The following is a 26493-nucleotide window of genomic DNA, read 5'->3' on the forward strand; positions in this document are numbered from 1 at the left end:
CTCAATACGTAGGGAATATGCATCCATAGATAGTTGCTAACCACTAGGATCGCTACTATCGCCTCATCACATAGTACCGGCACAGTTTATTCTTCCTAGTGCCACCAACAACTAAAGCTTCGTGACCATAGTCGCGCACATTGTGCAGTAATCTCTGTGCAATGTGCACTTTCTATTCCCTACTTGGAGGGAGTGAATCGCCTTGGAGGGGAACGCGACAGGGTTATACAGACCTGTAACAGCATATCAGCTTTTATTTCAGTAACGCAGTTTCAGTACGGGTGCTGATTTGGCTGTGTCTGTGAATGAGTTATGATAAACAATGTGAGGAGTTCACAGATAACGAAGAAGAGAAAATTTTTCTGGAAAAATATATAATGGCAAATTTTCCATCTCACGTCACTATATTAGGTTAATATACTTAGGTACATTAATAAACTTTTAAACCTGACATAAATAGAATATCGTCGCTTCACAGCTTGTGAACTACACTTTTAATTTCTTTCAGTAACGCTTCCAACTTGTCGATACTTTCTCTCAACGTTTTCCAAATAAACTATATGTGAATTTAAATTCTAAGCTTAATTTATATCATTTATTAATATTAATGTTAATTTATATTGACATACAGCAAGGAAATTATTTCAGTGTAAAAACTTCACAATATCCTACTGCATGTAATTAATTGGGAATATAATATTTTCTTCAACATTTGTGTACCAATGGTCCCAATAAATAATAATGCTCGACGAACAATGACGTCTATTACTTTAAAATAATTCGTACCTACTACGTAAAATGAAATACTTGTTCGTTTTTTGTTGTTTCGAAATGATTGCAATATTTTTTTCTTCAAAAACTATATAAAAATCATATTAATAAATTATGCTTTACAACCACTACTTTGTGAAGTATAACTGAGTAAGCCTGAAGTTTCTTGTATTACTACAATTGTCAAGTACAGACACTGATAATAACCGTGTTTTTTTTTTCCTTCTGCTAAGTGTGTTTATAATGTCCAAATGCCCATTTAATCCAACCCTAGAAGCGCAGAATAGATTATTGTACAGCCCTCCAGCTAAGAAAGGGTAAGAGCAACGCTCGAATGATGCAGTCTGCACAGACCGGCGATCAGCGCACGAAACTGCACATTAGAGTCCGATTTCTGGTATGCCTATACTAGACTGTGAACATACTACTTCAGTTTACTCAAGCCATAGCCTACTATATCATGGAGGAACATAAAATGAAATTGAAATTATCTACCATACAACATTGTATTCTTTCGTGACAACACTGGATAAAATAACATTGAGATTGCCATATGAATAGTTACCGTATGTCAGCTGTTTCTCAAAATTTACAAGTATACTAACATATCGCTAAAATCTTGCAATAAATTCCTCATTTTTAGATTAAAGTTTAAATATTAATAATTATGGCTACAAGTAGTGATGACTTGAAATCAATGTTTGAGGCTTTTTCAAAATTTGGGGACACGAAGTCTGTAGGAAAAACGATCACACTTACTCAATGTGATAAGTGGTTTAAGCAAGCTAAAGTTATTGATGGAAAGAAGATTACTACAACAGACACTGCAATATGTTTCAACAAATTCAAGTAACATATTACTTATAAATATTAGTGTATTAAATTAGAGAGCAATATTAAATTTATTCCTAATAAAACACGTCTAATATAATTAATTAAGAAAAATTAATAGTGTTATGCAATTGCAAATTAAATGAGAGTAACAAATTTCTTCAATATCGTAGTAAGAATAAACTTAGTTTAGTTAAATAGTTTTCTTTAACTAATGGCGGGTACTTGACTTTTCGTCATTCACCCATATGAAGCGAGTTCTGCAGACTAATTTACCGACAGAGTCATTGCCCATGCTGGTCTACGTCACCCGCGATGAGATGAGATGATGATAGAGTTTTTTGTTGGGATGCCACAGGGGAACCGGAGATCCCGGAGAAAACCCCTGTGTTACCTGGGCCACGGGCTTGCCCAACACAAGTTATAAATCGGAGGTACGCCGGGGATCGAACCCGAGTTCACAGGATTATATATCCAGCGCTCTAGCCACTAGACGACTGTGGCGGAAGTTAAATAGTTTAAATACCTAAACAACTACAAGAACGTTATATGAAAAATATAGTCAAAAGTACTAATTATGGTATAATATTATCAGATAAAGTGCAATGAAAGATGTCCACTTTTTATTTAATCCTAAGCAAAAGTTTAATCTACAGTACAGACAATTACGATTTTCACATTTCAATTGCATTTCAGTTTTTCAGTTACTTTCATAATTTGTTTCACAAATATAATTTATTATCTAAGATTAATAATATAGGCAGTTTCTCTTTTCCGATTTGATTCTATAAACATGACTGTAGCTCTAATATGGAGAAAGGCATAGCCTAACACTAACCGAACATGTCTACTGTAGAGCATCAGTTCTTCATACTGAAGATTTGAATTTGCATTCCAAGGAATTCAAGGCAAAGTCTGTGGTGAACTAATAAGATATTGTAGCAAATTTTTTCTAAATATTCCCATTTAGTTTAATTTTATAATTCTACCATTTCTCCACTTCCATCTCATTAACAAAGCAAAAGTGAGGAACCTGGTATCAAAGACGTACATAAGCTATTTTTATCTAAATTTAGTTAAGGATCGGTTCTTATAGTACTTTTTGCGCTCTTTCCAAATCCGAGGCCCGTTTATTTCAGAAAAAGACAGTTACATGCTTTTGCGAATGTTAAAGTATGTTGTTACTTTCATAATTGGACACCTCCATACACAGTGGACATAGTAATTTCAGCCAATCATATTGCTGTAAATGGCTTAAAACTGTCATGGCGACCAGTTAATGTTTACATTCTGACGACTTTGTATGTTTTAATGATTACATTCGAAATTTTATTGAAATATAAGAATTTTGGGGCACCTTGAATTCAATATGGAGCGCAATACGTTAGGGAGTATGCCTGAACTGACGAGAAAACGTCAGTTTAATCCTGAACATTGGAAACGTGCTAAAGAGAAACTATTGAAAATGAATCCTTAACTGGCACCAATTAAAATAGGGGTCAAAGTAAAGCTAGAGAAACTTGCGAATTATCAGACGTTACTAAGTAAACACTTTGTAAGTGAGTGGAAGGGAATGCCCTTTCTTCAGTGGTATAGTACCTACTGTAATCCAGAATTCTAATAAAAATGCATGAGTAAAACCGTGTGAAGTGTTAAATAGGAAATGTTAGTAGCCCTATAGCGATTTTTAATTGGATAGGCAGTTTAGAGCTGTGCATACAGCAACATTCAGCCTGCCTGACCTGCTTGGACTGGTGAACAGGCAATCCAACAGTAGAAGCAAGTTTGTGTGTTGTGTTGTGAGTCGGGTTCCACGTGAGCTTCCTCCTAGGATGGCAGGCTCTTATCGTGCCTCTTCTGTTTTGTTTTACGTGTAGTTAGCTTTCACAGTCAGACTGGATTCAATAAATATAAAAGTTGTGTCTAAGATAACCATTAACTTTTTATTTTATTGTTAATTTCAAAGTTTCTTTCTCTTAAAACTTCAATTATTGAAATAGGCCTAAATAAATGCTGTTTTAAGGAGAAAAAATTATATTCAATAGGGCCTGTTCTAACTTTAAGAATCCTTCCCCTTCCACAGTAGAAAATAGTCTCAAGTCTTTCGCGCACATTTCCACACACCTTTCCACTAACAAATCTTTATCACCTTATCAGTTTTCAAAATATTTTACCCACCTTGAACATTTCTTTCCACTTTACATAATTATATGACGCAAAGTATCCGTTTTCACTTTTCAAATCTTTTCACACATATTGAATTTCGCAGCACCCACTGATTTTAGTGTTTCTTTTTCATTTACACAAGAGAATTTTTACAGGCTTCAGATCCATTCCATTTTTCATTAATGAAAACGTAGTCTCCTCACCTTAACTTGTCTTGCACTTGCTGAGAATCCATAGCGTACAGTTAAACTACACATAGGCTTCGTAACAACCCATTGGGCTCGCTTGGGTTATACTATGCTTGGTATGAGAAGGAGCGGGTACTGCCAGGCAAGCTTGCACTCGTCGTGTTGTTTACATGGTCAAGAGCGTAATCTCACAAGCAAACTTTCTGATGGGGACAGATAAAAAAGTTAATTTTTTTTCTTCCACGATGTTAATAATGTCAAAAGAAGTGCTTATACAAATTTTGGCCACTCGACCGCAATTACGAGGCCGTCCAGAAAGTGATTTTCCCTGGGGCCGTTTACAGAAAAAAACACAATTGCATAGAAATATTTATTGAAACAGATACAGCAATTGTTGCGCTATTTGCCAACTTATCCTCCACTGGAATTGAGACATTTGTCGTACCGTAGGATCAATTTTTGTGTCGTGGAAGTCAGCCGCCTCAGATCGGAACCAGCGTTTGAATGCGTCTGCACCTCTCTCTGTCGATCCCATGATATGAGAATGTCTCAATTCCAATGGAAAATATGTTGAAAAATAGCTCAACAATTGCTGTGTCCGTTCCAATAAATTTGTCTAATGAAATTGTGTTTTTTTTCTGTTAGCGGCACTTGACGAACTTATTTTTTTTACGGCCCTCGTAATTGCGGTCGAGTGGCCAAAATTTGTATAAGCACTTCTTTTGACATTATTAACATGGTGGAAGGAAAAAATTAAATTTCTTTATCTGCCCCCATCAGAATGTTTGCTTGTCAGATGTATTCTGAATGACACCGGGCAGGCAGGCTTGAAAGGGAAAACGCACAGCTCTAAGGCAGTTAAAATTTATGTATGATATTTTGAAAGAGTAATAATGCTCAATAGAATATACCGTAAAGTAGGACGAGTAAGATGGGATATATAAATTTATGTTAGTAAGAATAGAATGCTGGAAGGAACGTACGTAAAGTGTGGAACTAACAGATGGTGGATATTTAAGATCAAGAAAGAGAAATGGAATGTTTGCAGTTAAGTTAATAGCGGGAGTAGAAGAGTTATTAGTTAGACTGTCGAGACTGCATACTAATATATTGTAGGTAAATGTAATAGAAAGTTATGGTGAAACCCGTATACAGAAATGTGGTGGTACACCATAACTAGTATAAACAAATAAACAAACAAACAAACGAAGAAACGAATGAATGAATGAATGAATGAATGAATGAATGTATGTATGTATGTATGTATGTATGTATGTATGTATGTATGTATGTATGTATGTATGTATGTATGTATGTATGTATGTATGTATGAATAAATAAACGAATAAATAAATAAATAACATAACATAAAAATGTAGACACTCATAATGAACGTTATTGTTCTGAAAATCCTTTAGGCCTAATGAATTCCATTAAAATAAAAAAACTAAAAATTAAAAGTGATATTATTATAAGATGTGAATAGGCTTTAAATAGCATTTCAAATTTAATTTTTATAAGTTTTTCAGTTAGTTAAATATTAGTTTTAGAATAAAGTCATAACTTCCAAAGGATTTTCTTATTATTATCCTGATTCTGGGTTGTGTGTTTAAAAAAATGGACATTTACATCTTTGTTTGTTTCAAAAAACGGACAAAAGTAAGTCTTAGTTTCAAAAACGGACAATGTAATTTTTAAGTAGGGTATATTTTAAAGTATTTTAAACTAAAATTTTTAAGTGAAGACTAGAATTATATTGTTAATGAAGTTACCAATATGACACACAAAATTGTTACCTTAGAAGTTAACATAATGAAACAAAAATATGGCTCTACTAACAAATAATGAAAATGGCTCCGTCCGTCTTTGGTACTAAGTTCCTCAAGTATCCAGTCTTCCGACTATCCGTTTTAATTCTATTTATTTTATGAAGGTATAATTTAAATTTGAAATCTGTAACCTCTTTATGAATGCTGATCTGTATACTATAAGTCGCGACGCTGATATTCCCGGCGTGACTCCTCCTCTTTGCTTACGTCTTAGGAAGTGAAGGCTCTATAAAGTCTAGGTACGTAGTATCGTTCGCCATTTTTGCTCTTCCGTTACCGAGCTACCATACGAAGAATTTATTTGCCACACCGTTAAACTTTATCATGTCGTAGCTTCTATGATAATAAATCAAACGCGCTGTAATTCAGCAAATTGAGTGGCAAATAACGTCTTCGTATGCTTTCTGAGAACGCCAAGTAAACAGCCAACATGGCGGGCGATTATATTAAATATTTGTCGAGCCTTAAGAAATTAATAACGTCTTCCTCAGCGAATCACAAGACGTACACGTTTAAATGTAGCCGACCTGCAACGCGATTGGCTGCCGGAAATTAGAGCGAAGCCGGGACTAGTATGGGCTAGCTGTTGCCATCAATGAACATTTCTTGCAAGTTCGGTAAAGCAGTAATTTTTTAAGTAATCGGTACGCCCAAGCAGTGAAATTGCAGATTCACTGATACAGGTACCGAAAGCATTCAGAAATGAGTAGGCCTATACTTCGGCTCTTTAGTTATTTAGTTAAAGTGTCTGTGTTCAAAGATTTCATAGTTCCTTCCTTGCTTTCTTCCAGTGCATTCCAATATTCCACAGCTATATAATCATGTTATTTTCTTATCACATTGCAAACTTAATACATTTAATATAGATTAACTTATTTAAAGAATTAACTAAAAAGAAAAAAAAAAACTTTACATGGAATAAAATACGAATATAGTTGACTGAAAACAAAACTTACTAATCTCTGTTGGCTTTAAAAACTGAAATGTATTACTAACTTATAATTAGGGACACCGTAAAACGATGGATAAAATACATCAAAGTTGATCAATAAAACTATCAGTACCGTACTGTAATTCGTGAAAAAAGTAGTTACAGATTTATAAAAGAGCATAAAGAAATTTAAGAACGGATATCAGGCGAAGGTAAACGTGAGCAAGGATGAGAATAGTGACTCGTTGCAGACTTTCATTCAATCCTCAACAGATGGAATAAACTATTTTGGAAAACTACTAAATGTACATAGGCAAATATAAACGATGGGAACGAAATTCAGATACAAACTACTGAGCCATTTATACCAGAACTCACACTTTCTGAAGTCGAAATTGAGATAGAAGATCTGAAAAAGTACAAGTCTCCAGATATCGATCATACTCCAGCAGAGTTAATACAAGAGGGTGGAAGCGCATTACCTAGCGGAATTTATAAGCTTGTACTTACTATTTTGGAAAAGGAAATTGTACCACAACAATGGAAGGAGTCCATAATTGTACCTATTTTTAAGAAGGGGGACAAAACTAACTGTAGTAACTTTCGAGGAATATCATTTTTGTTGATGTCGTACAAAATTTTGTCCAATATTCTTTTGAGAAAATTAACTCCATATGTAGATGAAATTATTGGGGATCATCAGTGCGGTTTAGGCGTAGTATATCGACTATTGATCAGATTTTTTGTATTCGACAGATAGCCTATTGGAGAAAAATGGGAGTATAAGGGTACAGTACATTAGTTATTCATAGATTTAAAAAAGGCATATGACTCGGTTAAGAGGGAAGTTTTATATAATATTCTTATAGAAGTAGGTACTCCGAAGAAACTAGTTCGATTAATTAAAATGTGTCTCAGTGAAACTTATAGCAGAGTCAGTATAGGCCAGTTTCTGCCAGATGCTTTTCCCATTCACTGAGGGCTAAAGCAGGGAGATGGACTATCACCTTTACTTTTTAACTTCGCTCTAGAATGCTATTAGGAAAGTTCAGGATAACAGAGGGTTTGGAATTGAATGGGTTACATCAGCTCCTTGTTTATGCGGATGACGTGACTATGTTAGGAGAAAATCCACTAACGATTAGGGAAAACACGGAAAATTTATTTGAAGCAAGTAGGCTAAAGCGATAGGTTTGGAAGTAAATCCCGAAAAGACAAAGTATATGATTACGTCTCGTGACGAGAATATTGTACGAAATGAAAATATAAAAATTGGAAATTTTTCTTCGATGTGGTGAAAAAATTCAAATATCTTGGAGCAACAGTAACAAATATAAATGATACTTGGGAGGAAATTAAACGCAGAATAAATATGAGAAATGCGTGTTATTATTCGGTTGAGAAGCTTTTGTCAACTAGTCTGCTGTCAAAAAATCTGAAAGTTAGAATTTATAAAAAAGTTATTTTACTGGTTGTTCTGTATGGTTATGAAACTTGGATTCTCACTTTGAGAGAGGAACAGAGATTAAGGGTGTTTGAGAATAAGGTTCTTAGGAAAATATTTGGGGCTAAGGGGGATGAAGTTACAGGAGAATAGAGAAAGTTACACAACGCACAACTGCACGCATTGTAATCTTTACCTGAAATAATTAGAAACAATAAATCCAGACGTTTGAGATGGGGAGGGCATGTAGCACGTATGGGCGAATCCAGAAATGCATATAGAGTGTTAGTTGGGAGGCCGGAGGGATAAAGACCTTTGGGGAGGCCGAGACGTAGATAGGAGAATAATATCAAAATGGAATTGAGGGAGGTGGGATATGATGGTAGAGACTGGATTAATCTTGCACAGGACAGGGACCAATGGCGGGCTTATGTGAAGGCGGTAATGAACTTCCGGGTTGTTTAAAAGCCATAATACTAATAATAATAATAATAATAATAATAATAATAATAATAATAATAGGCCTAGTAATACAGTGTTTACCTGCGCACATAAACCTACATACGATACCCCACCCTCTTATTTGACCCTTTATCTGTGCGCTTAAGCCTACACACACATAGTCTGTCCTTTTCCTATACCCTTTTTCCCAAACAACTTCCCTCAGTCGGCCATAATTTGGAAATATTTGCTGGTCAGTTTGTTTGTTTGTTTTTTTTTTTTTTGGTGCATTGAAGTGTCTGTTAATGTGATTCTGATTATAATAAGTGTCAAACGGAAAGCTCTTGTTCTGATGATATGTCATGCCTTGAAAATTCGTATTTAAATCGTCTTGAAAATGTGTTATTGTAAGGGTTCACATAACAGGCATACCGGTCTTTGACTTATTTCATAACGGGTAATACTGTACTACTGCCCATGAATGATGTAGTTCAATAAGAAAATTATGGTAGATACTATGTACATAAGTCAAAATCAGAATACCCATTTAATGAGTAGTCCCTGTAAAAGCGCTGTTTGCACGCTGCTCTTTGAAACTCGAGCGTTTTGCAGCAGCAGCAGCAGAAGCAGCAGCAGCAGCAGTAGCAGTAGCAGTAGCAGTAGCAGAAGTAGTAGTAGTAGTAGTAGTCATAAAACTATTATTATTATTATTATTATTATTATTATTATTATTATTATTATTACTACTACTATTAACTTTTCGCGAAGCGTCCTGGTAGCTACTATTTTCTTTACTCCTACACCTCTGTATGTAAGTCGTGAAAAAAGCCAATATTTGAATGTGTAAATCATGAAAAAGAAAGGCGGTATTTAAACATATAAATCGTGAAGAAAAAGTCTGAATTTGAACATGGGAATGATATAAAACACTCATTTCCCTACAGGCTTCCCTGATATATATTAATAAGGCCAGTTACACACTAGATGAAGAAAAGTGTTACGTGAATACCAAAAACATTAGGCCTATGTTGATTTGCATATTATGACAGGCCGCTTGGCTGTCGATTTATCAAAATATATGAAGTTTATTCCTTAATCTTCATTGCATAGCCTATTATTCTTGCTGAAACTGTAAATATCTTTTACACATTTCTTCTTATTGCGTTAGTGTGTAACGAACATAAGCATTGCGCAAGCGCGACACATCTCTTTCATTTTTCACAGTTGAGTAGCTATCCTTTTCACATGATAAAAATGAAAGACAAACCCATTTTCGTACATATTTTGAATGTTTCATTTCGAAAATAAAATACCGTAAAAGAATTTCGTGACCGAAGAATGATTCTGCAATATTCGTAAAAAATCATGTTTAACGCAAAAAAAAAAAATGGGAAAACGGGAAAAACGATTAAAATTCGCTAGGCCAATAAATGTTTAAATCAGATTAGCATATTTCAAGAGCAGAATATTAAATTATATTAATGTTAAGGCAATAGTTTCGCTCTAACTTTGAGCCTGCAAATTTGGATGTGGAAAAAGAATTGAAGTTTTTATGTCTCATATACAGAAATTATTCAAGGTCAAATAAGTTTTAATTGTTTACTTTTAATGTCTATTAGGTCCAAAACAATTGACTTTGATACATTTAAGAAGTATGTCGAAGATTTAGCAAATTCCAAGAAAATGAGTCCTGATGAATTATATGGGATGTTGACATCATGTGGAGCACCTGGAATTGCAGGAACTACGGTGAGAAATCTCAAGTCAGCAACATATGATAGGCCTATTAATTTATACCAGTGATGAATTCAAGTAAATAGTTTTCCAGTGTCCTAGTTTGGTATCAAAATTGACTGAAACTGTAAATAAATACAGAATGTTCCTTAATTCCTATTACAAACTTATAGGGGTTGTAGAGGAGATTAAGTAGATAAGGTTTTGATTAGGAACCCATGTCCGGAAATGTATCGTTTTGATGCAAAATAAGTTTGAAGATCGAATCTATTTCACATCTCCCACTTCACTAGAGACAATGAGCTCTTGCCACGTACTTGACCTTCCTGGAAGGGGTAGTGGTAGAGTTATGTGAAGATTTGCCACTGGCACTACGTCAGCAAATGTGGCTCCAACATGATGGCGCACCCGCGCACTTTTCACTTGCCATCCGCGAACATCTCCACCAAACACTCGGGGAAAGGTGGATAGGTCGAGGTGGTCCAATTCCTTGGCCATCATGGTCACCAGATTTAACTCCTCCCGACTTTTTTCTTTGGGGCCACATGAAGAACTTTGTTTATGAGACTTCTGTAGTGTACAGAGCTCATTGTCTTTAATGAAGTGGGAGATGTGAACTCAATTCAATCTTCAAACTTATTTTGCATCAAAACGATACATTTCCGGACATGGGTTCCTAATCAAAATTTTATCTACTTACTCCCCTCTACAACCCCTAGAAGTTTGTAATAGGAATTATGAAACAGCCTGCATATTGACCCATGTATGAGTGTGTGATTTTAAAACATTCCATGCCTAGATAAAACATTTTTTTTTGTGTCTGCCTTCCCTATGTATACGTTTCTTGAAAGCTAGAAAACTTTAAGACAGTGACAGGAACTCTTCAGTTCATGAGAAGATTTTTGTGGTCCATCTGAAAGTAAAGAGTTTTAGTACTTCTATTGACTACAATCGAATATGACGTAAACTGTGCATAAAATTAAGACAGGCCTACTCTTTCATTTTTTAAATGTGATATTGAAAATTTATTTCAGAGGAAGTAAAATAAAAGCACCACCTACCGGTACCACAGTTTATTACAATAACAGTTCATAAAATATAATGCATAAATATCTTGTACTGTATTAAAATATACATTTTAAGATTTATGTCCCTTAAATACTTTAATTTTTCTTGTCATTATTTAATAAATAATATTGTTCTAGGATCGATATAACCACTCCTTTATTAACATTGCTATTTATATGTAAGTTACTCTATATCACTTTAGAGGCTTGTCTATACAGTATACTTAGCCTATTTTACGTATTTTTAGTCACCTACGTCTGTTTTCCCCACACCATAAAATTATCCAAAATGCAAACACGATACAATCGTGAGAGTTTTTTTATTAATTTCCTCTGTCACTATTACAAATGATTACTAATATACTATATCTATAAATCTTATTTAGGAGTTTTACGATATTCAGGTAGGTGTAAGGTTTTTGGGTGTTTGCATCATGAAGTAGATATATTAGAAATTCCAGCGGTTTGGAGCTACATGTCGGCTCCACCATCAAAGAAAGAAGAAAGACTGAATCTATTAGTTGTGTCCGTTATTAAAAGTTAGACTGTAGAATTGGTTATAAACGGATATACTGGGTGAACAGTATAGAGCAGAACAGATTTCACGGCCTTGAGTTCCCCATCTCAGCGCGCATAGCCGGCCGACCAGCTAAGAGCCGTGAAACATGTTCTGCTCTATACTGTTCACCCAGTAATAGTAGTTTATTCTATTAATAAATACAGAAAAATACAAAATACAAATAAAATCAAATATATGAGTATTATAAAAAAAACAGGGTATAAAAGAGGAAAGATGGAGAACAAAATATAACCTCGTATCAATATGTGTTCATACACCTTTAAAATAAAATAAAATAAAATAAATATAAATAAAATGTTTTAAAGTAAGAGTATAGATAATTCGTTATCTCATGCAAACCAAATGCTTGCATGCGCTGTAGCATATAGTAAGAACCTTATGGGTGGGGGGTAATTGAGCTCGATATCTAAAAGTAGAAGAATAGCGAGGGAGGGAAGCTTCTCAGAGCACTTTTTTCTTCCTCTGACATGCAGGTAGGTTTCACAATATAACGAATGGCCTATACCTGTATTTCCAAAATATGATATGATCATATTATTTTCATTACAATGATTTATGTTACAGGGTGTTTCCAAGACTGGAGCTGTGGATAGATTGACAGATACTTCTTTGTATACAGGATCTCATAAAGAGAGATTTGATGAATCTGGCAAAGGTAAAGGGATTGAAGGACGTGAAAATGTTGCTGAAGATTCAGGATATGTAACTGGCTATAAAGGAAAAGATACTTATGATAAAAAGCAGAAATAAAGGTACCAGTATGAAATAAAAATATTCAAAATTACAGACTTAAAGTTGTTATATAATTATATTATTGTTGTTTAGTCAACTGCCTGAATACAGGTCTGAACTCACAAGTGATACCAAAGAGCGCCACTTATGAGGAAATAAGGCCAGGAGATAATGGTGAAGAGTGGCCAGTTCTTTTCCCCCTCCATTGCATATATCGCCGATTAGCTACATGTTAACGCTAATCAGACTTCAGATGCATACAAACAATTATTCTTCCTCTGACACATATCGTCAAGTGAGATGTACTGCTTGATAATAGAGGTACATATCAGTTAGAACCTCAATCAGAGGGTATATGCACCATATAGAATAATAATATAAACAAGAAAAATGTTATGAAGTAAAATTATATTTCGAAAGTCGTCACTGTTGATTGGAGTTAAAACGTTTGTAAACAACATTCATGTAATTTTTATACAAATATATAAGATAGGCGATATAATAGGTAAACTGTGAAAATATAATACTGTAGGTTAGTATACTATCAGATTGCAACGCCCAGTTATACTGCCTGTAAAATTGAACAGGAAAGTGCATATAGTTGCAGTACTTATTTCAAGTTCCAAATGAAAACAAAGCCAACAGATAACACAATAATGGCTACAACATGTCTCATGAAAAGATGAGAAAATATTCCTCCGCAAAATTTATAATATACTACATATAAGCCAAAAGAGAAAAGAAAAATACACAAGACTTCTCAAAAGCCTGATGGATGAACTGTACTTGGAGAATAAAATAGACCACATTAGTCTAAATTCTTGAAGTAGAAAGATGATGATGATGATGATGATGATGATGAGGACACTATGATGCTTTTTGGAATGGGTTTTGAAGAGAAATGTTTAAATTGTCACCTTCATTATAAAAAGTCTCTTTCCTCTTTTCAGTTTAAACTCCAGCATCCACACTGCTGTTATTATCACACTACCACTGCCACTGCCATTTCTACTGTCATTATCGCTGCTGCCACTGTCACTGACATTACCATCATCATCACTACTACTGCTGCTAATATACTATTGCTAAAATACCATTACCATCACCATTACTACTATTAGTAACTACTATTACTACCAGTACCATTATTGTCACTAGCACCACATATGCGTATTATTATTATTATTATTATTATTATTATTATTATTATTATTAATCATAATCATTTTTATAATTGTTGTCTGTCACCAACATTTTCTCTAATTCTTCTGTAAATTCTTTTTTTTCTTCCTTTACCTTCTCTTCTTCATCCCATCCTCTTCTTTTCTTATTCTTCAGTTTGTGTGAGCAGGAATTAAGAGTAAAGTATTTAGAATTTCAAATGGAGTGGTATATGTGATTTGAATCATTATTGAATAAGACCAATCGAGTTTTGGATTTAACATTTCAGTGCTCACACTTATAATAATCCCATTACAATTATGGCCTTTATTTTACTGTTATAACTTATCATTAATTTTTTTAATTATTGCTAATTTTTTTATTTTATTTTTTGTTATATTTATTAATTTTACATATATTTTATTTTAATTTTTAATCTATTTGTTTGTCACATATTTACATACTTTAAATTTTATTTTACATATTTTTTAAACCTATTTATTCAATTGTCACACATTTTAACTGTTATATACATTTAAAAATTGTTATGCACAATATTCTTAACAGAGAGATCACAACAAGTGAATATAATTATTGCGCACTCTGAACTTTCACTAATTTGTTGTTCATCACATTCAGCCAACCACTGCTGAATTTGTCTGTTCAGTCATAATTAATTTATTTTAATGAGGCATGCAATGTTTAAGAAATTAAAACATCAAATTTATGTGAAGCTGCTTCAAAAATAAGTTATGGGTTTACTTATCTGAGCTATAACTGTAGCCCAAGAAATAACAATCACTTTCACTCTGAAAAAATGGTCAAGTCATAAACTATAACAGCACAAATGCATTGTCACAACTGTGCAGGAAAGGAGGCTATATAAAAGGAAAATGTCGTTGCTTGATCGGTGAAGACATCATAGGACTACAAAAATGTTAAAATTACGCGAATGTTAAAATTACGTAATGATTATAGTTCAATCAAACTGATCTTAATATTAATTGAAATGCAATATAGTGTTCTGGCAATGCAAACCAGACAGGGATGCATTTAGTTATATATAATACATTTTTCAGACAATGCCTTTCAAAAGTGTAGTACACATAGTATTAATTATTCAACTTAGAAATAGACATATGGGAAACTTCGTAACAATAGAGTGGTTACATAGTAACGTATTTTGTGAAACGATAAAAAAATGTATTAATATTACTGTCACCAGTAAACACATTAAATTATCTTGTATTTTTGTAGTGAATAATAATAGTTATTCAAAATTAATTTGTCGCGTAAGTCAGTAGTTTTTTGTTCAGTCATAAAAATAAAACATGTCTGTATTTTAAACTGTTAAACAGTACCGGCATATTACTCATTATATGCTTATATAATGTGTTATAATCTAAATTATGTATTATGGCAGAAGAAGAAAATACAGTTATTGATTTAGAAGCAATGTTCATAGCATTTGCTAAATTTGGTGACACTAAACTGGATGGCAAAACTATAACCCTTACACAAAGTGACAAATGGATGAGGCAAGCTAAAGTTCTTGATATGAAGAAAATAACGACGACAGACACAGGAGTTTGCTTCAACAAATTTAGGTATGAAAGTGTAAAAAATATATAGCTATATAAAAATAAAATAAAATAAATAAACAAATAAATACATATGTAAAAGAAAGAATGAATGAATAAATGAATTAATTTTTCTTGTTTAGTCAACTGTCCAAAGACAGGTCTGAATCTCACAAGTGATACCAAGAAGGCTCCACTTATGAGGCAACTAGGCCAGGAGATAATGGGGTAGGATGGCCAGTCCTTTCCCTCTCCATTGCATACATTACCGACTAGCTACATATTATACTAGTCAGACTTCGATAAATAAATTAATGAATACTTAAATAAACTATGAATAAGAATAAATAATGAATAAATTAATGGAAATATATAAAGCTAGATACTCAGTGATCAATAATTTTTGTGTATTAAATTGAAAGATTTCATTACATGGTGCCAGTACCATTTTAAACAATATAGTAATCTGCAAGCAGACCATGTACTGACATTAAGTCCTCTGTCTGCAAAATATAATACATACCTTCTGGTAACAAAACATTGTCTGTAAAACATGCATTTTGGTCATAAGTGACATCTTTATCGTACTTATTAGGAAAATAGGTAGTTTGTTAAGTTACATATGCTTTAAATTCATATAACATGCTTTCGATCACTCTAGTCTAGTGCACCAAACAAGTTGCTCAGTTGCTGAAAATCAGTTTCCCAATGTATCATTTAGAGTATGATACATTTAGAACAATGATTATTTCTGTAGATATTGTTGTGAAAATTGAAAATAGTGATATGAAGAAATTTCCAATTTTTTATTTTATTGTTTGGCTGGGCATTGCCATGCAGGATAACATATTTACACAATCTTCCAACTCTTCTCAAACTTATGGCTTCTTTCAATTTATATTTTGAATTATGCTGCATGCGTTGTTTGTTATCTAAGAGAAAATCGATTAAATAGGTTCATACACATAAAAAAACCTGTATGATTTCACTTAATCCAATTTTTGGTGGTGGTAAATTTGAATGTGTCCAATCCTCAATAGCAATCAGTTTTAGAAATATATTGGCATACCCATGTCGCATCAATTGTCACATTTCTAATCAGGAACGCTTGATGTTGGTAACAAAGTTCAACTCATCTTGCTTTGTTTTCTTCAGTCAGATTTCTGGGCACACATTTGATAACGTCAGGTGTTGGTGAATAATTTCTCAGTGCTACTAATGCTGATATTTACTTCTTTGGCCAATTCACAGGTACTATCGGTTTCCCTGAATAAATGCAACAAATTTATTTATTTATTTATTATTTTTTGGCAGAAGTGACAGGGTGTGCAGTACTTTACTCCAACTTGGAGAAAGTCTCAGGGGAATGAGACGCAGCAGGATGATGCTGTGAATGAATGTTGATGTCATAAGATGTCATAAGGTCACACACGTGGGTCCACGCATCTGCATCTCAAAGCATAAACGATAACACTGATATACACATATTTATACTACCCTAGTTACAAAATTAGATCATGGTTAATTTCTTGGTCTTTTAATCCCTCCATACAGAAATTAACACGTGCAGGAGAGAGCATGTTTTTTAAACTGACGTTATAACAGTAATATTATCTATCTACTTCGCTTCAATAGATGATGGAATAGTAAGCACATTCCTTTCACGGTTAATCTCCTGGAGAACAGTACATAGCATGTCAAGAACTATAGTGCGCCACTACAAGACTATCAAACGAGGCAAACAGTTTTCCTTGGAAGTGTGCTAAGTCTTGTTAATTTCAGCACCACCATTTCCTTCTGCACTGAGAAACATGATAATTTACTGTACACTAGCATTCAAGAGACAGCTATCTTCCATGCCTGTTTTCTCCTGCCAACTGTTAACAGAACCAAAATAAGAGTAATGGAAAAATAAAAGTGTGTATAGCAAACTAAGCCACCTAAAATTATGCGTAAATATTATTCTAATTCAAGAATAAGTGAAGTCCAGATCAAATCTGAACCATCTACGTACTTTCTATCAAAAGGTATAAATGGATTTCTACATTATCAATACTTTCCACTACAAATTACATAACAAAGAAGTAAAAATTCTAGTCGACTAATTTAGTAGTTGTATTAATGAAACTGGGCTAATCAAATTCTAAGTTTTATGGCTTGTAACATTAAGAAGTATAATTCAATTAAGTAAATAAGCCTCTGTATTAAAATTCACTTACTATATATCAAAATACAAGTGAAATTAATTTAGAAAATATGTTTTGCAGGTCAAGAACAATTGACTTTAAGAATTTTAAGAAGTACGTTCAAGATCTTGCAACCACTAAAAATATGGATGCTGACGAAATATTTGAGAAGTTAAGGACTTGTGGGATGCCAGGATCTACAGGAACAACGGTACCTATATTTTTGTGCGACTTAATCTGTACATGAGTGAGTGTGTGCACTGTGTATGAAAAATACAATCTAAGAAACACAGGGAATGGAAGAGGAAGTATTAGATATAAAAATGACTCCAAAACTCGCAAGAGTCAAATGGGTAATTCATATTCTGCATAGTTGTAAGCGTTGCTGTTACTCTAAATACCTCCAAAAGAGTTCCAGATACTTTTTTAAATATCTTTCGGGTTGTTAGAAGTTTCGGTTTAGAAATTACATAAGCAGAGCAGGCTCCTGGTTACTCTTACATTACACTGTAGGAACTGGCATAGCACGTGCTTCATTGGAACAGAAAACCGATGCAGACTATATACAGGATGGATGGTAGCCTCTGCACCAAAATGAAACTGGTAATAGATCATGAGGAGAGATTTGAAAAATTTAAATAAGTTATTTTTCTAACATTCACCATTTCAGAGAAAATCGTTAAGTCTCTATGAAGGATTTGGCAACGTCACGGCTACACCAATAACTCTATGAAGGATGACCTGCACTCCTTATCTTCCTTTCCCCCTCTGCTGTACTCAGTGAAGTGCGACATTGAGCTGCGTTGCAAGATTTATTTGAACGATTTTCGCAATTATTCAATTTAAATTCATGGCTAAACAGTTTGATATGCAAAAAAATAAGATTCAAGATATTAACTGTTCGATTATTTTTACCTATCTAATTATATAGCAATCAGCCATTTCACTCGCAATAGAGTGCTGCAAACATTGTGCAAAGACTATTTTTCTTCCTGCTTAGCATTGCTTCATCGAAGTAAAACTGTTCTAAAAGTTTTGTTACATTTAACACGTAGAATCACCTCTTAAATTTTGGTGCATCGGTCCCCTTCCACTCTGTATATGCTGAAGACTAGCAGGCAGGTAAAACATTACTCAACTGTTAAAGTGGAGAAGTCACATCTGTGTGGATGTGTATCGGAGGTGGAGAGGTAATTATTTCCTGGAAATAATTTTTACTATTTCGGCCCCTATACTTTACATGGAAAAAAAATGTCGTATCTATAAACTAATAATTTATGATGGGGTTTATTCACATTATATTATACATTTAGTTACATGTCGATTCCTCATTAGTAATGAATACAATAGGACTATGTTGCCTTGTTCATTAATCCGGTTCTGTGAGTGTGACACAACACATGATTCCAGTAAATTCCGATTGTTTCTTAATTTCATCTTGGGTTTCGCCTATAACGACATGGCTACTCTGTTCCATTGTCAGTTATTGATCATAGGGACAGTCTTTCTAATAGTTTTAAATTTATAATATTAAATATCTTATTTGGTCTTCTATAAAATCAACACCTATTCTTTTTTTTTTCACTCAATTTATGTTTCGGTGTAGAAAAATCCAAACATTCCTGAGCTTGCACAGCAGTCTTGCCTTCTTTTATTATTTTTGTAACCAAACTCTTTGACATGCCAGCAGCCATGCTATCCGAATCATTAACATTATACAATTATACATCTTGATTACACAACTTTTAACACTGTATCACTTCGGAATATGTATTATATGACTTTCTTATGTTAAATTCTATCGTACCTGGTTTACATGTTTCGACCTATTAGGGTCATCCTCAGAACCAGTCGTTCGTCTAGGCGTCTCTTGTTTTGTTTCCTGTGAGGGTGTGTTCGTGTGGTGTAATGTGGAGTCAAAGAGTGTGTGTGTTCTGAAATTCAGTTGTGTGTTGATAATTTCATTGGGGTGTGTTTTTGTGTGTCTGTATATATCAATTGTGCGAACATGTTAGTAAAATAAAAGAGGAATACTGGAAGTCTGACAGACTGATGGATGATGTATCGACAAGACAGTTATAAGTGAGAGTGGTTCCAGTTCCAGTTCTAGTGATAATGACAGTTTGGACTCTTAATTCCGAGAATGACCCATAGCAGTCAGTCCCCACTGAGCATTATCGAAGTCTCTGAGTCCCCCCTACAATGTAATAAGTAAATTGTATAACCACCTACATTGCACAGCTAAAGTATTAAAGTATTTGCAAATGTGAATGCAGAGAGCATGTTAATCCAAAGATATTAGCACTGTGATGAAGTTCAGTATAGCACAGTACTGGTACTTGATATGCATCTTGTCGTAAATGTGAATGACTAATACAATCATCCCAGCATTGCTGCAAGATGCAGCAGGAAGATATCTCGTATGTTTCAACAGATAAACAGTAGTATTCAATAGTAGCCTAAGTACAGTATTATTAACACTTTTTCATATATTTCAACAATACAAAGTAAACTAAAATAAATTCCAAAAGGAAATAACATTTCAATAGATACCTAGGCATTGTGGCATAACTGGAAACGAGAAAGTCGATAATATTGCAAAACAGGCAACATATTTGCAACCAAGAACTCTTCAAGTGATATCTCTATCCAGTGCCTTTGCATCAGTAAAGTCTCATTTTACAAACCTATGGATCAACAATTGGCTCTCTTCTGACAAAGAAAAATTTTACAGTCAGTACGAAAGAAACAAAATGACCTGGAAATGTACAAAATGTTCAAACATTTTTAACAAGAGCCAGAGCAGGTCACATTGTCACACAATTGTACCAACACCAATTTCACATTTCTGATAATCCTACTTGTCTGTGGTGTGATAATCATGATGAAGATCTGGAACACATTCTTCTATACTGTCCATCCATAAACCACAAAAGAAGTAAATTAAAATCATCAGTACCAGTTGCATAAGACACAGTCCTGCAGTATATATTGACTACACCCCAACTCTGGCTACTAGCAACAGGCATCTATAATGAACACCGATCAAAATACCCCTCATTTCTCATGAAAAATAAAAATTGAATGGACTTTATGTTGTCAGCAAACAGCTGGACACATTAAGAAGACTGATTGATTGATATATTTCAACAATGTACTCCATTTGGCTTCATTTTTAAAAGTCCGGACCTGGGATGGATCATTACATTGCTCTATTGTGCTCCTATGTATGAGATGACTGTCCAAGTCCGACAGATAACCTGGGTGGCATTCGTGAATCTGATGCTCACAGATGGACCATCCTGCCTCAGCCCTGACAGAGCCAGGTCCCAAAGCCTCAAGATCTTTCTGCATCAGCATTGGAAACCCGCACTACTCCCAAGACTTCACTCCAGCCTATGATACAGATGAAGATGATGATGAAATGAGGGAAAAGTAGAATTGAGAGTATCTTGAGAAAAACCCTATGAAATATCTTTGTCCATTACAAATTCCATCACGACCTGGCCAGGGATTGAACCTGGGCAGCATGGATGGGAAACCAGCATGTCAGTGCTTGAAGTTTGAGCCACAGATGCGACATGACTAGTAGGCCTATCCCAATTACCTCAGTACAGTAAATGGTGACCATAGAGTGTTGGTTTCTATTTCAATTAATCGGTATTGCATCCCCTATCCTGCAGTTCTGTTTTTGGATGGTATTTTTCAAACATCTGTGGTGTGTGTGTGTGCATGCACACTTGCGTACATGAGTCATGTAGGGTCAGGAAGGATAAAAATAACACAGAGAAGCATACAGAGTCGGATGTTTGCTTTATAACTACAAAAATGAGAAGTGATAATTTGAAAAAGAAAATGTATGTGTATGGTTAGCAATTCTGATTAAAACACTTTTCAAATATTTCCTCTAAACTTCCATAGTTTCATCAAATGTATTGGTATCATGTTCATAATAAAAACAATCTTAAATATATTTTCCAGTCATATTTAATTATGATTCAGCTTATCTCAAAATTTACACATAAAAGCCTAAAATTGTCAGATTTTTACTTCTTGTAAAAACAGCTTATTTTTGCACTCCTACGCCTACAGTTTTCTTAGTTACAGTATTAATATAATAAAATTCCTTAAAAAATAACATTCAGCTTGAAGTATATTATCATTTTTATCATTAATAACAATTTTATTTGCTCATTTATTTACTCCAAAAAATTAAAGGATATTTTCTAACTCATTTTTATATTTTCTGATCCTACATAGGCCTACATAAAAATCTCTGAATATGCAACTATGGCAAATTGTATATATCAACAAATATTTATAATCATGCCAATGGGGCTGAGTCAGTTTACTTGTAGTTACAACTTTAGGGGATCAGTGTTCGAGTCCCATCAGGACTGAGTGTACCCCTTATCTTGTAGTCATTTAAATGATGGCCTAGTGTTAGGCTGACCACATGATCATAAAGTTCCACTACTTTATGCCTGATCATTATTTAATCATTTAACAGCAATGTTGATAGTGCTTCCTATCAAACAGGTATTAAATTTAATTGTACATTACGAATTTGGTTGAATGTTGGTTGCTAGAACTTATTCTTGATCCAATTGCTAGAACTTATTCTTGGTCAATGCAGAATAATGAAATACCGTAACTGGGAATGATTAATCTACAACAGACATTTTCAGTTTAAGGAACTCATTGTTTAATTATACAGCATGGCCCAAAATAAAGCATACCGGTACCAAATTTGTAACTCAATGCGGAAACAGTATATTATGAAACTAGTTTATAAGTTTTATTATTATTAATATATCCGCCTATCATAACAGATAACCATATAGGTCCGGAAAACAATTTAAAAAAATGCATATATGGATTAGAAGGAAAAATCAATACAGTAGGTAGCAATCATAGTACAATAAGCAATTTAGAAAGTTTAAAAATTATACATTATATAAATGATAATTTAAAATGCCTATGGATTTCTTTAAGATATTTAAACAAATATTTTTAATATCTTGGAATGTCATATCATATTGTTTTAAAATATCAGTAGTATATTTATATGCCGATCTGCAGGCACCAAAAAGCAAACCCCTCAACTCCCATGTGTAATTAATTGCATTATACCTCTCACTCAAGTGAGGAACACATGGGCAGTAAATTACTTGTTTTTCTTGATCAACCGCTAAAGCTTGAGATACACCCTTTTCAAACCGTACCGGTTCAGTTGTGTCTAATATTACTGCCTTTTCGTCAGTCTATTAAGGGCAATTATATCCGTTTTATTGCAGGAGTCAATGTTTAGGAAACTCGTGGAAGCAAGTTTTATAAATGAAATAACTGTATAACATTATAAACGTGTTTCATATATTATTTTTGTACAACAGCATTATAAAACAATAATAAAGAAATAACATATTAAATTTGTAGTGATCGGTAGTTTGATACATGGTCTATGAAGAATGAGTTGCTATGACCGTAGTGATGTAATCAAATATTACTGCACGAAAAATCGTTTTATAATATTAATTTTATGGTATAAATTATGCTAGTAAAGAGTTCCCTGGGTGTGTATGGTCTGGAAATTTTTGTGAATGCAAATATGATTGCAAGTGTGCCAAGTTATGATTTAACCTGTCTTCAAATACTGTACGACTGTTCTTAAAGTAACCTCGGTCTAGTAATTAAAAAAAACGCAAATACAGGTGTAGAACATTTTATTATAATAACTTGAAGCTACAGTCTTACTAGCCCTTCAAAATACAGGCAGCTATCGTATCTTTCAATCAGTTTTGAAATCCCCTCTGCATAGAACTCGCTCAGCTGTTCACTTCTTTTTTCATCGTGAATGTTTGTTCGTCTATTTTTGAACAGTCGGATCCACTGTCACACAATACCCTCACTCACTACATTTTGTCCATAAGCTATGAAGTTCACGATGAATTTCTGATGCCTTTAAGATTTTCGCTAGCAGATATAGTATCACTGCTTGCACTTCACACTTGGTAGAATTTCCTATTGCAGCACTCATAAGCATACGAACAACAGCACATCCTTCTACCTCACACTGCTGGATGCATACTGATCCATTGTGTATTGCTGCGCAAAATGGCGTTGCTCCCCCCACTATTTCTCACGTTACATGGAAACAGAGGTTACTTCATGAACAACCCTCGTAAAATACAATATAACAGGACTGTCACTGGGCAGAAACCTGAATATACATTTCAACGTCATATTGTTGACAATGCCATCTATGAGCTACACTAGAAAGCACTAAGAGATGCTAGAAACTTAACAATGAATTTAAAAAAAAGTTATGCAATCATAATAGAAGTCATTACGTTTTAATTAACATGGAAATATTTTACAGCACTGGAACAATAATGTGGCATATTGCGCACAATTTTGACTAACAATAAAGACTGTTTACAATGTTGTACAAAAAAATATTGGTGACATAGTTAATCGTTAATTCAATTGTTGCTGAAGAAGGCTGTAAAAGAGACATAGTCAAAATGGTGATTATTATTCTAGAAAAAAAATGATCATATAGCTTTATTTTCGTCCATACGCAGTTGGTCGAGGTGTTAGAGCTAGTGTGAAGCAATATGCAAACTTTATCAAGAGGAATTTCATAAGTTTCGTCATCAAAGTGTACTCTTGGCGACTAAATTGAGGTGAACTGGCTCAGTTTTATGACAATGCAAAGAAAGAAGTGGGAGGAGAAAAACGGCTCAGACAGTGTGCATATGGGTATGGTGTTTGAAAAAATGTTGCATTCTCCTAAGAAAGACAGTGGTGGACAGGCAAGGAACTCAGTCTCAATAGAATGTCAGTTCAGTAAATAATCCATGATTTGGGTGCATTTTTGTTTGTACTGTACACAGGTTAGTTACCACCTGAAAGCACATGATTTAATGATTGTACTCAGACACTTGAACATGAAATGTTTGGTAATCTTCAAGAGCATGAACAGTTTTTACAACATGTATACATTACTGGTTGATATATTTCTCAATTAAATTCTTCAGTTTTAGTATTCTTTATTCTGGGCCATACTATGTAAGAACTAGTACTATTAGATTTGTTTGATATGCTTAAAAATAAGATTACCTTCCACAAACCTTTGTATTAAAAACTTAAATAACACATTTATGTTCTTTATTTAACAGTGGCGCCAACTTATGACCCCATGAGGTCTCAGCCCACCCAATAATTTGTCACATTATTATTATCATCATTATTATTTACGAGATTTACTTATTTTAAGTTGTATTCGAGTGTTTGAGCCTACCTAATGTTTACCAAAACTTGGCGCCACTGTTATTTAATATATTATGTGAATGGGTAATTGTAAAAAACAAATTTTGCTTACAGCTTGCCAAGACTGGAAATCCCAACGACTTTCAAAAGAAACAGTAAGAATTATCAAGTGTGATGAGCAATAACAGAGATAATGCAAGAGTATTCAGGATATGTATGGAGGGTATATGCAACAAAAAACAGCTATCAATTTGGTTTCAAATTCAGTATCACTTTAATTTTCAGCTATATACGGTGTAAAGATTGAAACACAACTTAACATATTGACACAATAAATATTTCTAAGCAGTTTGTCTAATACAAGTAATTGAGTTCTGAATACAACTGCAAATACCATACCAGCATGTAATTTGGAACAAAAAAATTATACCTTTAATGAATTGAAAATAAAAACACAGTTTTCAAAAGTAAAATTTACGAACTGCTGAGTGTAATTCATATAAAATACTCCCTAACATAATGTTCAGCCTTTGTTTCTTGTTTCTTAAAAATATGTACTTGTTGCTTCTCCCCAGTTCGACCCTTTGGCAACAAATTTTAAAATTATATAGATGATTAGAAGAGCGGCACTGATATCCAGTATTACAGTTCAATGTAATTCGGATGCAGAAAGCTTTCTACCAAACACACTTTGTCGTGGATGATCATGATTATAAACTAAAATAGAAACAATAAAAAATTCTCTTTCTGAATATCAGAATTTTTTACTAGTTAATATATATTTGTTCAGTACAACAAACAGTAATTAGTTGGCAAGTCAGTGATAAAACGGCAGAAAAAATCAGTGGTTTGCCAACTCTGTCTTGAAATCAGAATGTTATGCTGCACTGAAATAATAATCTATAGAACCCAAACGTTTCTTGCTCTGAATGAAATGCAGAAAAGCATCCAAGTAAATTTAACTACAATGGTTATACTGTACAGTTCCTAACATATGGCATATACATTTTCTTTTGATACATCTATGAATATTAAATGCCTGAACTGTAATTACATCACATGTTCTCCATTATATAATGCAGAAAACATTCTTCTTTCAGCATAGATAAAAGGGACTTACATTACATCGCTTTATGAAACAAATACAATATGTAAATCTTAACATATAATCTTTAGGACACCTGTCATATCTTGACTGGTTTTCAACAAACATCTCCTGTTTCCTAGCCTGTTTGGTATTAACAGACAATTCAAAGCATTTTACAATACATAATGGAAGTGCATTTCTGTGTATTTGTTACAAGAGTGGTATGGGCTGCATTTTTATCTCTTGACTCTTATGTCCATTTAATACAAAGATGTATACATGATCAAATATATATATATATATATATATATATATATATATATATAATTTTTCGATAATGAAAATGCAATTACCAACTTCATGTATACACTTATGTCTTTGGGAAAAAATGCCACAATATAACTGGGATCCAGAAGAGTGTACACAAAAGCAGATATCTGACAAGATATTCTTGGTAACAAATGAAGTCTTTGTGATCCCTAAAAAACGTGCT

The 26493-nt window shown here is 33.7% G+C and overlaps 1 protein-coding gene across 1 annotated transcript; it reads left to right on the top strand.

The window, feature by feature from the left end:
• The first annotated feature begins 1354 nt into the window (after positions 1-1354).
• LOC138713407 (tubulin polymerization-promoting protein homolog) lies at positions 1355-26332 on the top strand. The gene is made up of 5 exons (XM_069845490.1): positions 1355-1620; positions 10221-10350; positions 12547-12734; positions 17723-17852; positions 25028-26332. Exons 1-3 carry the CDS (start codon positions 1439-1441, stop codon positions 12730-12732), a joined length of 498 nt encoding a protein of 165 aa, XP_069701591.1. The 5' UTR covers positions 1355-1438; the 3' UTR covers positions 12733-12734; positions 17723-17852; positions 25028-26332.
• The last annotated feature ends 161 nt before the right edge of the window (positions 26333-26493 follow it).

Source organism: Periplaneta americana, chromosome 14 (genome assembly GCF_040183065.1).
Source record: "Periplaneta americana isolate PAMFEO1 chromosome 14, P.americana_PAMFEO1_priV1, whole genome shotgun sequence".
NCBI lineage: Eukaryota > Metazoa > Arthropoda > Insecta > Blattodea > Blattidae > Periplaneta > Periplaneta americana.